Genomic DNA, 16,594 nt, shown 5'->3' with positions numbered 1-16,594 from the left:
GTCTCTCCTCACTCCTTCCCGTTGAATAAGTGAGTCCTTCAGTCTGAAAAGACGCAGGCTACTAGATCTTCCAATCTTATCCTGACTGTTCCTTCAATCTAAACAACCCACAACTATAGCTAAACTATACTTAGAAAACCTAGACTCTGTTCAGCGATGCAGAATCTATGCTTTATTGAAATGACAAGTTAATCCTCCTTTATTCCAATGATAATGGTCAGTAGTATTAGTATCTGGCACATACCACACTTTATCAGAAAATAGCTTTGAAGGACACAGATCTCACACGCTCAACGTAATCAACTTAGCAGTCAACAAGTCAAACCCCACATTCATTGATTTGGAAAAAGATCTAACGACCAACCAAATGAATTGTATATCTGCTTCTGAATTATAGATAGTTTATTACAATGCTTAATTCTACCACGTCCTATGTACTCTCTCCCATTTCCACATCCGTCTACGTGTTTGAGCAAGTCAACACCTATAATTTTATCCAATCCCTCGTATTTACCACACTCACATAAAATTCATAATATTCCAATTTATTCATATCTACCAAACCATTCATGTTTCTAATTATTCTTTATTGCCACAAATCAGTTAATCACCATCTAGTCTCAGCGGAACAAACAACAAATTACCCAAATCCTTTCCCTCAGTCATAGAATCCTCCTAGAATCATATATGCTGGTCACTATTCCCTAATCTTACAAAATTCTATGACAGGCATTGTTGTACGAAACTCCAAGATATAATTTACAAGAAAAACGTATTATTTCAATGTATTTATAATTATCAAACACACCTCTATATCTCATCATTCAAACTTCAGAGTGCGACTAATTTACATCATTATACCACTTTTATTCCATATTTATACAATGTTGTTCTTAAACGCCCTTAATTACTTTGTATAACCTACAGGAATATTTTATTCTATCAAAAGGCCCAAATTTGGAATGTTAACCCTATCCTAGTCATTATTTTACTGTAGTCAATTTATCATAATACTGCATCACCTCTAAAGTTTCTAAATATAATGTCAGAAACATACCCTAACAGATTTATCAAAATACAATGCATAAACGTCATATGACCACACCGATACACGTGACCTGTTCCTCCAACAGGATTTATTCTACCCCTCCTGGTAACGTGAATTTTCTACACTCAGTTGGTCAATGAATATCCACGCTCCATTCACTCTTCCTCTCTTGGTGTGAGACCGGGTGCGTCCTTCCTACCAGGTTATACTCAAACAGCGGTCCAGGACAGGTGCGCCAACCTTTCTCCACCAAACACAGACACTTCAACCGACCTCAAACACAGCTTCTCTCCTCAACACAGAAAATAAGCTGTTATCTGCAGGATTTCTTATTATTCTCATTCATATAGATGAGCAGCCACTTGTGCCCAAATGAATCAGACAGTTGAATGACTCACAGCCGCCCAAGCAACCCATTCCCCATATGAGATGAGCAGACCTACTCTTAGTTAACACTTTGTCAAAATGTTTAAGCCCTTGTGACTATTTAACCCGTTCACCTACTCAGGATGACCTAACTTTTTTACCTGATCGACCCTACCTAATATTGGCATCATCACAACCCAGGATGATTCCCTACCTACCTGTGCAGACCTCCAACAAAGAATTCCTCATCAGAGCGGTATCCGTAAGTAGCCACCTGCCCGTTCAGTCCCCTGGAATGCTAATTTTAGCTCTCCAAAGCGGCATCCACAGGATTTCTATTTATTTAGCCCCCTAGGTATTACACTTCCTCAACACATCTGGACTTCTACTACGCTTTCCTAAGCGACCTGTCAATTCTGCCCTATTTTTTCTGTTACACTTTCTCAACACAGAAAAAGAAGCGATATTACCCAGGATTTCTGCCTACCTAAGCAGTCCTCAAGACGATTCACTTCCCCCAACATGTCTAAAGTGGTATCTGCAGGACTTAACATGTTATTGTCTGATCGCTCAACCAGCTGTACAACCACCCGTGTCGAAATGACCCAGACAAAGCGATCAGCAAGATGAATCAAATGAATCAAATGAATCAAATGAATCAAATCAATTGAACAGACGGTTCAGACAAACAACAGCGACATGTATTCTTAAATTCAAAAGCCCCTAGTCTCTAATTTTCTTAAATTTGGAGAGACCTACTTGGTATTTCTTTAGATGTTGCAGAGCCCCGGATCGGACCACACAAACGTTATACTATTTAAGTAAGAACTTGGCTTACCTTTTAAAAGCGGCCGCTTTTGTTTGTATGGTCCGTCCAAGCCGTTTCACAACTGCAAATGTATACCATCACTGATCCCTATCAAGTCCCATCTGGGGTGCCAATTATGTCGTAGAAACATTGGACTAGATAATCAACTCAAAAATATCTCTCAAGACATCGGAGCCTGTGAATTCAAGAATTAGACTTTATTGCAGAACAAAGCCAGAGTTTGCTCCATGGAACAAACTATTCCTTTCTGGCTTAAAGATCTCTTATATCCACACAAATGAAAAAAACATTTGTACATTCCTAACTTTTTTAAGTTCTGTACCACCCCTCTCATTCTATCATTCTATTGGCTGCGTGCTTAGGCCCCTTCTTAAAAGCCCCTTCTTAAAAAAACTAATATAATGCATACCATATGTCTATAACAAACCCATGGCCACAGTTTAAGAGCCCCTGTGAAAGAACACATGCATTCATTTAAAACACAGCATATACTCCATGTCTATATTACTTATTTAAACATGTATCTGGATTATAAAATATCAAACATGTTCATTCTGTTTCACCATTATCATTTCATAACACATTATAAAACATTTATCATTCATCATTCTCCCCGGCCCCTGAGATTATGTGCATGTGGCCATGTGTCAGGTCATAAGGTCATAAGCATAAAGAAATGCTAACACTAGTTCCATTGTTACTTCAATCTCCACACAGCCATCACGTCATTGACATTCCCAGACCAGCTGCAGGGAGTTTTTATGAAAAACACATAAATGTCTCTGCTCTGTATTCACCCTTCAACTGGTTCTCAATCCATAAACATTTTAAGGCATATAGGTTTTTAATTTTACAACATATCCATGCTTATTACTAATATTATTATTTTACCTTTAACCTCTCTCTACATTTGCCTTAATGATACATAAAATAATACCATAATACCAGATGCATATTCGTTTTGTTTTGCCGGATGTCTAACACACATGCTTTGTTTTTCAACTAGCTAAAAGCTAGCTAGTTGGAGTCTGTGTGTGTAGGCCTACTTCCATTTGTATCGCCATACGGTAACGCAACGCACAAGTTGCAGCACCCCCGACGTAGCGTTGCTCCATTGACAATTAATTACTTCCGCCGGAATGCAAAGAGTTTGCTGCATCTGGTGTTTGCTGCATAATAATAATACATTTAAAAATCCCTTATTTTTTTGTTTCCCCTAACCCTACCACCCCTCCCCTAATTGGAGTAAACTAATGGAGAGAGAGCTAGCTATATTTCATTGTATTTTATTCACTTTCACTTACTTAGCTAGCTAATGCAGCTAGCTAATTTAGCCTACTCAAACACCTGGCTCAAACAGAGAGGGATGCTAGGTTAGCTAGCTGGCTCAGGCTATCCAACACTGGAGCTCTTCCAAGGCAAGGTAAGCTTCCAGTTTTATGAATTTATTGCCACCGGGATCTGCCAATGTAACTGCTAAACTGCTTGCTGTACACTGTACTGCATGATTGTAGCGGGTTTACTAACGCATTAGTTCTAGTAGCTATGTTGACTATGACATTAGCTAATATGGTGACAACGACGTAGGCTGTTGTCCCGCTTTCATTTATTACAGTAGATAACAGGTTTTCCTGAAGTAAAGTGTTGGTTGGCTTCAGAGTCGAATGGGTTTGGATCAGTCCTCTTGAATGTGTATGGGGTTCATAACTGTGGTCGTGGCATCCTGGAACAAGGGATTGTTGGTCTGAAACAAACACAAAAGGACCAACAAGAGATACGTTTAGTACAGAGCGAGCATCATGTTATCAACAACCAATGTCAACACTTAACATTACAAATCTTGCATAAAAGACTCATTAAGTTGATTATTTGCTTTAAAAATCAATGGCAAAACAACAATAAGAAGACCAAACACATTCACAAATAATGATAAAATCCACTATTCATACAATAAACTATGAGACTGAGAACAATAGACAGTTATTTGGTTATGAGAAGCGACCAGTTAACGCAGGGACATCTAGCCTATTTGACATGTCATGGTGATTAATTGTCGTGTTTACTGTTCTTTCTCTCACATCTTTCCAGACTTCGGTCTCCGTTGCTTTGAGGAAGCTGGCGTACTCTCTCCGGTAGTGGAGCTCCAGCATCAGCCTACTGATGAGGATCACTGCGATGCTGATGAAGATGATGCTGGACACCGAGCTGCCAATGATCACGTAAGTCTTGTCAACAGAGCCTGCCAGGGATTTGGAGAGGAAGAGTTTGTAGTAGAACATGTGTCCTGACTGGGCCCCAGTTTTCCTGCTCAGGTCACGTGGTAAGGAAAACTAGCCCAAATGATAATACATTTACATTTTAGTAATTTAGCAGACACTCTTATCCAGAGGGACTTACAGTTAGTGAGTGCATACATTATTTGTTTTATTTGTCATACTGGCCCCCCGTGGGAATCGAACCCACAACCCTGGCGTTGCAAACGCCATGCTCTACCAACTGAGCTACATCCCTGCCGGCCATTCCCTCCCCTATCCTGGACGACGCTGGGCCAATTGTGCGCCGCCCCATGGGTCTCCCGGTCGCGGCCGGCTACGACAGAGCCTGGATTCGAACCAGGATCTCTAGTGACCACTGCGCCACTCGGGAGGTGGCTTTAAATATTTAACAAACTTTTTGTCTAATTCAAAACATCTTTGATCAAACAACTATAGCAGAATAGGTCAGAATAAGTATGTCATAGGAGTGATCTTTTTTAGGTGTGACTAAGAGCTAGCAATGTTATGAATTGCTCCAATGAGCAGTGAGAATATAAATGGTAAAAACAGTAAGCCAGTTGGATACATAGCCATGTAAAATCTTGATAATAAAGGATAATGATTAGAGATTAATTTAAGGTCTCACGGGGCAGATCTGCGTAGAGGACCAGGATGTTGCCGTCAGGGAACAGCTCCACTTTGTAGGAGATGGTGTCTTCTCTGCAGGGGAACTCCTGTGGTCCCTCCACCCAAGTCGGCTTGACTGAGCCACATGGTCGGCTGCAGTTACTCTTTAGGCCGTCACTTTCCTTAATGGCCAATTCACACGTCACACAGGCCCTGGAAATGTTACATAAAGACAGGTTAACAGGCATACTGAAGGTACACAAGCACACACACAGACACTGCATTATTGTAATGTAAAGTGTTCCTGTAAGGTCACAATGGTAGTACTAAACTTTGGCAACCTGGAAACTCAATCCAAAATGACTAAGTTATTTTCTTGTACTCACAGGAATTTTGGGCATGCATTAGCAATCTTTGAGCAGTTCATGCCAAATAAGTCTTTGTTGCACTGGCACTGGTTACACAGGCATGTTCCCTGGCCATTGCACAGCTTCCCAGCAGTCCTGCACTGGTCGGTTCGGGTGGAGCAGTCACACGCAGAGCCTGTGTAGTTGGTATGACACTTACATGTTCCGCAGTCACACTGCCCATTACCTGCAGGAGACAGGCGGCAAAAGTTGTCAAACACGGCTGAAAAATGGGCTGCAATAAGGTTCAGCTATAAGGAACACATTCTTAACCAATCAAAATGCATGGCCCGAACTAACTGTTTTAGTTTACTCACCACCGCAGAGCATGTTGTTGTGGCGGGCACAGCTGTTGTCATCACATTGGCAGAAATCACCGCGGTGGGTGCCCTGGCACACACATATGCCACACTCACAGCTCCCGTGCCTGCTGCATAGCAGCGAGGAGTTGTCTTGGCGACATGTTGCGTCCATAGAGTCGGCAGAGATCATGTCCTTAGGTTGCTCACACTCACACCTCTGACCCAGGTGACCCTCGTCACAGCTAAAGGGCACATCATTTTACAAAAACTATTAAAAAACTGGGAAAAACAAAAGGACTTATGGCCTATAATTTGGGCCAGGAGTTTTTTCTGGTCAGGTCACGTAGTCAGGGAAGTGTCGTGGAAATTCTAATCAATAATGAGGAAGGACAAGGTCAATCACCAATCAGGATATTACTTTACTCAAAACGTATTAATAAGGCAGCAGGTCACACCACCCACACACATGAATAGAGTGAGTGCTCTGTAATATTGAGGTTGGTCGACCCCACACTCTGAAGTGTGATGCCGAGAGCTCTGACATACAAAGAATACAAATATATTTTATAGCAAAGATACACCCTCTTAGTCTACATGACAAACAGCAGATGTGTTAGGTTAGGATTTGTATGAAATAAATGAATAATAATTCACAGCAGACAGTATCTGCTGTGAAGACTGTTCTCATTGTATGGAAACAAGGATTTGGCCTCCAAGACGAGGTTCCTCTCATTATTATCCATACCCGAGCCATCTCTCCCTGGTACCTTACATTACACAAACACCAACTCATTCTATGGAATGCATGCTGTAGGTTTTATCACCAAACCATTCATAAATCAATTGTCAGCTCCAGATACCCCTATCTCGAGTAAAACCCATGTCCTTGACCACACGCCTAGACTAGCTGCAGGGAGCTGGAGTAGAAACCATCCCTTTACAAAAACACAGCATTAGTAGAACAGAAATATATATACTATTTGTTAAGTATATATTTGTTAACTGTTAATATTAAACAAAGCAGGTAAACATGTTACATGTTAATTTGTCTTTCACAGAAGACTCCTAGCCCTACTCATCAGTATCTCAAAAACACTTTAATCACTGTAACAATTGATAACTATTAGCCTGAATCCCCTGAAGTTTTGATTGTGAGAACTTTAATATTTTATACATTCATTTAACTATAGAAATTAGCTTACTGCTATGTGGTAACAGTCAAACTGCAGTCTGCAGCTGTTTCCCTTACTGTTTACCATTTGTAAGCACAGTTCTCTATCTCACCAACCAGGAGGTGCTGTGAGTTCTAGTCATAATTTGAGGACTTGCCTGCAGATTCCGCAGGTGATCATTCCCTTTTCATTGCAGTGTGTGGACTGCTGTTCTCTATCATGGCAGTCACAGTCACACAGGGTTTCCACAGAGACCTTCAGGGTCTCGCTGATGCCCTGCAGTTTGAGGAAAAACTGCTTCTTCTCCTTCAGACATTCTCCGTCAGACGTTGAAATATTCAGACTCACTGTGAAGTCAACCTGGGAGCAAGGGAGAGGTTAATACACGACAAATTGGTATGTAACACAAGTCCTATACAGTATACCATTAAATAAAGCCAGTGTGTGCTGTTTTTTTGTTGTTTTCAGCCATTGATATCAAGTGAACTTCTATTACATGACAAAATCCATTAAAGACATGAGGCTCCTTGTTCACATCTTGTTTTCACCCCCCACCCCTGCTTTGTGCCAGACCTGCTGGTTGAGCTTGATGTTCATGCACTCGCCCCTCCTCTGCCACGGGGTGTTGTCCCCTTCTCCAGGGGTGCAGTGGGATCTGTAGGTCACGTCCAGACCTGAAGGAGCTCCATGGTGCTCCAGTAACATAGTGGAGGACAGGTTCTGTGAACAGATATGCATTACTATAGATAGAAGAGTTGATGATATTACATTTTTGTCCATGTGTCCAATAAATGGAATTTCATTGCAAAGCCACAGTAATACGTTTGTTTGTAAGTAATACATTTGCAAAAGTAGTTAATATTTCTCTAGGCCTAAATGTCTCTATTCCTAGAGACATTTAGGCCTATCATGTATGAAACCTTAAAGTTACCACTAGGAAGATTTTACACATAATTTGTCAGTATGTTTTTCTACCTGTGAGAGCACAGCACACACTATATTCGTCAGTAGCTAACCATGAGGCCAGGGATTCTAGTGAAAATACGTATGAGAGCTAGTTCTACATTTACATTTACGTCATTTAGCAGACGCTCTTATCCAGAGCGACTTACAAATTGGTGTATTCAACTTATGATAGCCAGTGGGACAACCCCTTTTTTTGTATGGGTGGGTGGGGGGGGTAGAAGGATTACTTTTATACTATTCCAGGTATTCCTTAAAGAGGTAGGGTTTCAAGTGTCTCCGGAAGGTGGTCAGTGACTCCACTGTCCTGGCGTCGTGGGGGAGCTTGTTCCACCATTGGGGTGCCAGAGCAGCGAATAGCTTTGACTGGGCTGAGCGGGAACTGTGCTTCCGTAGAGGTAGGGGGGCTAGCAGGCCAGAGGTGGATGAACGTAGTGCCCTCGTTTGGGTGTAGGGTCTGAGCAGAGCCTGAAGGTAAGGAGGTGCCGTTCCCCTCACAGCTCCGTAGGCAAGCACCATGGTCTTGTAGGAGATGCGAGGCACCAGACGGGCTGCAGCGTTCTGGATAAGTTGTAGGGGTTTAATGGCACAGGCAGGGAGCCCAGCCAATAGCGAGTTGCAGTAATCCAGACGGGAGATGACAAGTGCCTGGATTAGGACCTGTGCCGCTTTCTGTGTAAGGTAGGGTCTACCTTTTTAGTCTGCTGTGTGACTCATGGCCATAACCACAGACATGCTTTTATGTTCTCTTTTGAATATATATATTTTTGGTCATTGCAGCCTTTTGCCATTGAACTATTTCACAATTTTGCAGTAGCTTGGCACTAATTATTGTTAACTGTGTTCTAGGCTTGAGACCGTTTAGATACTCACATTGTAGGCCTCTGAGATGAGCTGGACCACGTTGCTGGAGTCGTTCTTCAGGACTCCCAGCACTGACTGAGGGATTAGTTTACTCAATGCCTAGAGAAGTGTGTGTGTGTGTGTGTGTGTGTTTAGGTATGGGCACAACAGAGAGAGATGGGCGGAGGTAGAAATACAGAGGTTAAACATTTTGTGAACTTTTGTAATCTGCTTTTACAAACTATCTCTCCTGTCATTCCTGACCTTGTAGGCAGCAACACTGTCCTCGGTGACAGCAAAGATGAGCTGGATGTTATTGTCTGCCAGGACCCTGGTGAGCTGGCCAACCGAAGGGTAGTCCTTAGACACAACAAATGTCAGCCCCTATCACTGAAACAAGCTCACGTCTTCTAAGTGTTGATCATCCCATCCCTCTGTTGATAACTCACATATTTAGTGCCTTCATAAAAGCCGCTGCCATTGAGATGGCACTTCCCATCATGAGGCTCGAATATCCCAGCCAGCCTGCCGTCCCCGGCAATGTGGAAGGTGTCATCTGACGTGTAGACCAGGATCCGGGTGACATTGTTCCAACCAATCACACCCTGGAGGGAGGGAGGGAGGGAGGGAGGGAGGGAGGGAGGGAGGGAGGGAGGGAGGGAGGGAGGGAGGGAGGGAGGGAGGGAGGGAGGGAGGGAGGGAGGGAGGGAGAGAGAGAAAGAGAGAGAGATAAATAGAAATGGACGTTGTAGACATCCGTGGAGCAGACTGGTCTCCTAGACTAGACGTAACATAATAAATGTAAATCCGGGACACTCAAATTAGTAATATATTTTATGTTTTGGTATGGTTTCATAAGACAGAAGGTTACTTAAGGCAAAAACTAAAGGAGGGCGGTTGGTCGGGGTGGATGGGTGGGCGTATATTACATCCAGCAACCCAAAAGTTGCGTATTTAAACCTCATCACGGACAACTTTAGCATTTGAGCTAATTAGCAACTTTGCAACTACTTCCTACTTTTTAGCTACTTTGCAACTACTTAGCATGTTAGCTAACCCTTCCCCTAACCCTAACCTTAACCATTTAACCTAAACCCTAACCTTAACCCTAACCCCTAGCCTAGCTAACGTTAGCCAGCTAGCTAATGTTAGCGTTAGTCACCTAGCCACCCCTAGCTAACATTAGACACAACTAAATGGAATTCGTAACATATGATACAGTGCCTTGCAAAAGTATTCATCCCCCTTGGCGTTTATCCTATTTTGTTGCATTACAACCTGTAATTTAAATGGATTTTTATTTGGATTTCATGTAATGGACATACACAAAATAGTCCAAATTGGTGAAGTGAAATGAAGAAAATAACTTGTTTCAAAAAATTCTAAATAATAAATAACGGAAAAGTGGTGTGTGCATATGTATTCACCCCCTTTGCTATGAATCCCCTAAATAAGATCTGGTGCGACCAATTACTGTCAAGGGGTGCTGAAGGTGGGTGTGGTGCATGAATCAAGCGCAGGACGCAGAAGCTCAGTCCAAAAGACTTTAGTGCAATATTCACGTAGAAAATAAGCACAATAAGCCCGAAGGCGAAAATACGGCGCACACAGGCGTCAAACAAACGGCGCACTAACATGTGCGAAAAACCTCTCCAAAACACTGGAGGGAAGTACGTAGCTCCAACACAAAACAGAAGAGCAATCACACACAAAGACAAACACACACAACGAGAACTAAATAGGACACTAACGAGGACTAACAAGACACAGGTGTACAACATCAAGACAAAACCAAACGAACATGAAACATAGATCGGTGGCAGCTAGTACTCCGGGGACGACGACCGCCGAAGCCTGCCCGAACCAGGAGGAGGAGCAGCCTCGGCCGAAACCGTGACAATTACCGTCAGAAGTCACATAATTAGTTAAATAAAGTCCACCTGTGTGCAATCTAAGTGTCACATGATCTGTCACATGATCTCAGTACATATTCACCTGTTCTGAAAGTCCCTAGAGTCTGCAACACCACTAAGCAAGGGGCACCACCATGAAGACCAAGGAGCTCTCCAAACAGGTCAGGGACAAAGTTGTGGAGAAGTACAGATCAGGGTTGGGTTATAAAAAAATATATGAAACTTTGAACATCCCATGGCGCACCATTAAATCCATTATAAAAAAATGGAAAGAATATGGCACCACAACAAACCTGCCAAGAGAGGGCCGCCCACCAAAACTCACATACCAGGCAAGGAGGGCATTAATCAGAGAGGCAACAAAGAGACCAAAGATAACCCTTAAGGAGCTGCAAAGCTTCACAGCGGAGATTGGAGTATCTGTCCATAGGACCACTTTAAGCCGTACACTACACAGAGCTGGGCTTTACGGAAGAGTGGCCAGAAAAAAGCCATTGCTTAAAGAAAAAAATATTCAAACACGTTTGGTGTTCGCCAAAAGGCATGTGGGAGACTCCCCAAACATATGGAAGAAGGTACTCTGGTCAGATGAGACAAAAATTTAGCTTTTTGTCCATCAAGGAAAACGCTATGTCTGGCGCAAACCCAACACCTCTCATCACCCCGAGAACACCATCCCCACGGTGAAGCATGGTGGTGACAGCATCATGCTGTGGGGATGTTTTTCATCGGCAGGGACTGGGAAACTGGTCAGAATTGAAGGAATGATGGATGGCGCTAAATACAGGGAAATTCTTGAGGGAAACCTATTTCAGTCTTCCAGAGATGGCCTCCAAGACGAGGTTCCTCTCATTGGGACGAAGGTTCACCTTCCAGCAGGACAATGACCCTAAGCATACTGCTAAAGCAACACTCGAGTGGTTTAAGGGGAAACATTTACATGTCTTGGAATGGCCTAGTCAAAGCCCAGACCTCAATCCAATTGAGAATCTGTGGTATGACTTACAGATTCCTGTACACCAGCAGAACCCATCCAACTTGAAGGAGCTGGAGCAGATTTGCCTTGAAGAATGGGCAAAAATCCCAGTGGCTAGATGTGCCAAGCTTATAGAGACATACCCCAAGAGACATGCAGCTGTAATTGCTGCAAAAGGTTGCTCTACAAAGTATTGACTTTGGGGGGGTGAATAATTATGCACGCTCAAGTTCTGTTTTTTTGTCTTGTTTCTTGTTTGTTTCACAAAAAAAAGTATTTTGCATCTTCAAAGTGGTAAGCATGTTGTGTAAATCAAATTATACAAACCCCCTAAAAATCAATTTTAATTCCAGGTTGTAAGGCAACAAAATAGGAAAAATGCCAAGGGGGTGAACACTTTCGCAAGCCACTGTACGTTTTCAAATTCGTAACATATTGTAAATTTTTCAAATTCGTAACATATTGTATGAATTGCAATTCGTAACATATCATACAAAATGTATGATGGACATCCACAAATTAATACATACCATACGAAAGGTAACATATCATAGCCTCTATACAGGCTATGACATCCTAGCCTCTAGACATCCTAGCCTCTATACAGAGGTAATTGTGTTTGGTCATGTATGACAGTTCTACCTGGCAGACAGCTGCCTGCACGATGGCGTCAAAGCCAGCCTCGGGGGAGTCCAGGTTTCCAGAGATTATCTGGTTGCTGACCCTGGCCTTGAACTCTGCCACATCTTGGGTTAATCCCAGAATGTTCTGGAAGCTGAAGGCAGGTTGACAGGTGTTCAAGCGGCTGGGGCAGGGGTTGTTCTTCTTGTCCTTAACCTGGCTGACGTACGGCAGAGCCACCTTGTCCACAAATGAGCCAAAGCCTGATACCGGAGAGAGGAGAGGAATAGAGATGGACAGGATGAGGAGAGATGGCATAGTCAGATGACTACACACAGTTGACTGAAATCCTAACTTGAAATCCTTACTTCTGCAAAAGTCTGTCTCCTCAGCACTCACCTATGCGGACCTTCTTGGTTACGTTTTTCAGAGTAGAGAGGATGTCCTGGCCCAGATTCTTGATGGTTTCCAGGTCGTCCCTCATGGAGAAGGACAGGTCCATCAGGTAGTACAGGTCTATGGGGTAGCCCTCGGCTCTCTTGAATGACACACTGAAGGTCTGAGGGACTCCTGAAACCAGACGGGTCAGTTAGTACAGTTATGGCAAGCATGCATCAATAGGATCCTTAATACTGTTATTTCTAGTACTTCACACTTCTCAACAAATGATCAATAAAGCACCACCATGAATTTCTGATTTGGACCTGTCCTTGCTTGTTTACTGAGAAATACTGAGCAGCTGCTGTGTAGGAGTCATATAATTCTCACCGACTCTGAGTTTGAAGAGGAGGTTTTGTGGCTTAAGCTGGACCACGTTGTCTGGGTTGCTGCTGAGCTCATTGTTCTTCAGGAAGACCAGTTCTGATTGGGGGTTGATGATGTCTGTCTGCTCACAGCGCCTGGTCCTAAGAGACTCAACAGTGTCACACCTCCGCTCAGTGGACTCCCCAGACTTCAGGAAGTCCTGTCAGGAGGATAGGTATTATGGTCTTAGTTCAGTGTGTCGGACTAATGATATAGACAATAAAACTCCTACCAGTGGGGTGCCAGGTAATCATGTGGGCCTGCCTCCTGTCAGTCATACAGATGGGGGTACATCTCCGTTTAAGGCTTAGAATTCTTACACAAAAACATTGTTATTATCTTTAAATATACATAGGACATGCCATTATGATACAGGGGACCTATAGATTAGACTGTTGCTTTGGAGAAGGGGGTTAGATTGCAAGGAGAAATGACAGAGAAGTTAAAGTCAAAAGCCAACAAACATTTGAATGTAGGCTACCACCAATATCTTGACTCATGGTAGAAAGAAAAAAAGCAGTCAACAACATAAATGACACAGAGAAATAAATACAGCTAGTTTAAAGTATTCAAAGTAAAAGTCTAACACCAGTAGCATGACCCGTCACAAGAAACCACAGGGAGCTGCAGCAGCACAATACACAATTCAAATATCAACTGCAAACCGAGAGCAGGTTAGAGAATGAGCACCCAAGGTAAGACATGAGCACCCAAGCGAGACAGTGTGTTTACTGATTCTGATGAAGGCAATTGATGGCCGAAACATCATGTTTTTAACTTGAAATAATACAACAGTTTTTAATGTGAGCAAGAGTCACACCGTGTAGCGGGTGATTTGGACGGAGTCAGGCGCAGGAGGGTAAATCACAGAATAAATGGTTTATTCGGCAATACAGCGGTACGCAGCAATGCGTAAAACACTCCAGTACGGTATTACGGCGCACTGGAGAAAACAAGGCACACTGGTGATTATCCCGGCGACACACAATACAATATAGCTCCACCGAGCTGTAGTAACCTCCACAATAAACAATCACACACAAAGACATGGTGGGCAGAACACTTATACAGGTACTGATGATGGGATATGAACCAGGTGTGTGTAATAAACAAGACAAAACAAATGGAATGATGAGATGAAGAGCGGCAGTGGCTAGAAGACTGGGGACGACGAAGGAGAGGAGGCAGCTTCGGAGAATGTCGTGACACACCGATTCTCTTTAAATATCCAAGCGAGATAAGCATGAGATAAGATTTGTCCTAAAAAAAGGCTTCCAAAAGGGTTTTGGACTTTCCCCATAGGAGAACACTTTTTGGTTCCAGGTAGAACCCTTTTTGGTTCCAGGTAAAACTATCTATTTTGGGTTCCATGTAGAACCCTCTGTGGAAACGGTTCTAAACAGAACCCAAAGGGGTTTTACCTGGAACCAAAAGGGTTCTAAAGTGCCATCCCACTGGTCAAAAACTGGTTGAATGAACATTGTGCCATGTCATTTCAACCCAAGAAATCAATGTGATGACGTTGAATCAACGTGGAAAACTAATTGGATTTGCAAAGTCGTCAACGTAAGGGCATTTCATATTTTTTTCACCCAACTTTTTACCTAAATCCAATGACATGGTAAAATGTTTTGTTGATTTCACGTTGAATTCATGTTAGTTGACAACTCAACCAAATGTAAATCAAAACAATCCGTTGAACTGACGTCTGCGCCCAGTGGAATGATACGCTCAGTAATTTGATACTAGTATAAATGGCTGAGGATCTAGAGAAAGAGGATACTCTGACAGTTATAACCTTTTTCTTTAAATGTATAACAATGTGAAGGAGGAATTGAAACATTCACTTGACCTAACTGGCTAATCTCTCACACCTCTTATCACCAGGAGGTCAAGAGTTGTTAGTGTTTGACACATCACGTGACCTCTTCCACCACTAAATATAAAAGGTCCTGTATAATTCAACCCATACCTGTAAGTAAAATGTCTGCCAAACCGTAGAAGCTGTTGAAAACATTTGATGGGAAAACGCTTGATGGGACTTCATTGTCTAAGATCTCACCAAAAATGCACAAGGATATCACCATTCAGACCGCAATGAAGACCTATAGTATGTTGGCTCCTATTGTAAGTAGCTCCTACAGTGGCCCTAATGTCGTTGTCCCTACATGTTGTCTACAGAGATGGGGCCCATCAGAGAGACATAAATCAACTCACAAAGCACTCAAAGGCCCTTGAGTCCAAGAACTAAAAGTAGAGAAAGTATAGCAACACTCAAGGATAAAACATGATACAGTTTTAAACAAATACAGGCAGCAGCAGCTAGTTAGTGGATACATGATAAGGCTGACCTTGTGTTTGCACCAGGCACATCCCGGGCTCCTCAGGCAGGCTGAACATGAGGGCTGGGACACACATACTTGGGGGACCCCTGACACACCAGACACAACAGTGACATATTTAATGACCGCTGACTCTCTCAGACACAAACACACAGCAGAGATTGAGGAGAATGTGTTTGCTCTCATAACAAACCTGCCATTACCCATGTATGCCTTGTCAATTCAGAAAGTGAATTCTAATTCACTAATTCAACAATTGCAAAATCCTAATTTGGAATTAAATGACACTTCAATTCAATTTAAATGGGATACCCCCAACCCTGACTAGTAGTTGTAGATGAGACTTACCTTGAATTTGGTTCTGTCCGACACAGTACAAGAGAAAGGTTCCTAATAGAAAGACGCCAACCATTGCCTGAGGATAGCGATGGAATGAGTAAGAGACAGACAGAGAGGATTAGGACCTTCTTCTGGATAGAAAAAGTCAAGAGAGAGTTGTGAGAAGACATGAAGCAGGAGGCAGAGACAGAACACAGCAGACAAGTCACTTCCCCTTGAGTTCTTACAAATTGTCAACCACATACCCCACAAACTTTATTTTCTGAAGTTTCTGTAGTCGGTGCTCTTGGAAACAAGAAAAATAATCCACAACCAATTTTGAGCCACTAGTTTGAAACCAGAGGCTTTCTTCAATCTCCTTCATGTGAGAAATGAATCTCAAAGCTAAACCAAACCTTATTTATACTTCAGAAACATTCCCCTGAAGTTCCTATATTGGTATAATCACACGATAGGATGAAAGAATTATAGTGATTTGAATATCACTCTTACGTTTACAAACACATACTGAACAAAAATATAAATGCAACATGCAAAGTGTTGGTCCCATGTTTCATGAGCTGAAATAAAAGATCCCAGAAATTGTCCATACACACAAAAAGCTTATTTCTCTCAAATGTATAGCAAAAATGTGTCCATCCCTGTTCATGTGTCCATCCCTGTTCGTGAGCATTTCTCCTTTGCCAAGATAATCCATCCGCCTGACAGGTGTGGCATATCAAGAAGCTGATTAAACAGCATGATCATTACACAGGTGCACCTTGTGCTGGGGATAATAAAAGGCCAC

The 16,594-nt window shown here is 42.6% G+C and overlaps 1 protein-coding gene across 1 annotated transcript; it reads right to left on the bottom strand.

The window, feature by feature from the left end:
* Positions 1-3,749: 3,749 nt before the first annotated feature.
* LOC121577627 (integrin beta-7-like) lies at positions 3,750-16,316 on the bottom strand. The gene is made up of 16 exons (XM_041891371.2): positions 16,053-16,316; positions 15,817-15,883; positions 15,478-15,557; positions 13,091-13,286; positions 12,722-12,892; positions 12,344-12,585; positions 9,262-9,417; positions 9,077-9,172; positions 8,843-8,932; positions 7,580-7,726; positions 7,164-7,366; positions 5,850-6,076; positions 5,512-5,719; positions 5,145-5,338; positions 4,322-4,482; positions 3,750-3,987 (listed from the first exon to the last, which is right to left on the bottom strand). Exons 2-16 carry the CDS (start codon positions 15,878-15,880, stop codon positions 3,919-3,921), a joined length of 2,304 nt encoding a protein of 767 aa, XP_041747305.2. The 5' UTR covers positions 15,881-15,883; positions 16,053-16,316; the 3' UTR covers positions 3,750-3,918.
* Between the last annotated feature and the right edge of the window lie 278 nt (positions 16,317-16,594).

This window comes from Coregonus clupeaformis, chromosome 12 (genome assembly GCF_020615455.1).
Source record: "Coregonus clupeaformis isolate EN_2021a chromosome 12, ASM2061545v1, whole genome shotgun sequence".
Lineage (NCBI taxonomy): Eukaryota > Metazoa > Chordata > Actinopteri > Salmoniformes > Salmonidae > Coregonus > Coregonus clupeaformis.
This window is presented reverse-complemented; position numbering and strand designations above follow the sequence as displayed.

Bases quoted from the DNA above. Each gene is read 5' to 3' on its own strand.
- LOC121577627 (XM_041891371.2), bottom strand. From the start codon at position 15,880: ATGGTTGGCGTCTTTCTATTAGGAACCTTTCTCTTGTACTGTGTCGGA. The intron at 9,173-9,261 runs GTGAGTTATCAA...GTTGTGTCTAAG, and splicing joins TTTATGAAGGCACTAAATAT to GACTACCCTTCGGTTGGCCA. The intron at 5,720-5,849 runs GTGAGTAAACTA...TGTCTCCTGCAG, and splicing joins CAACAACATGCTCTGCGGTG to GTAATGGGCAGTGTGACTGC.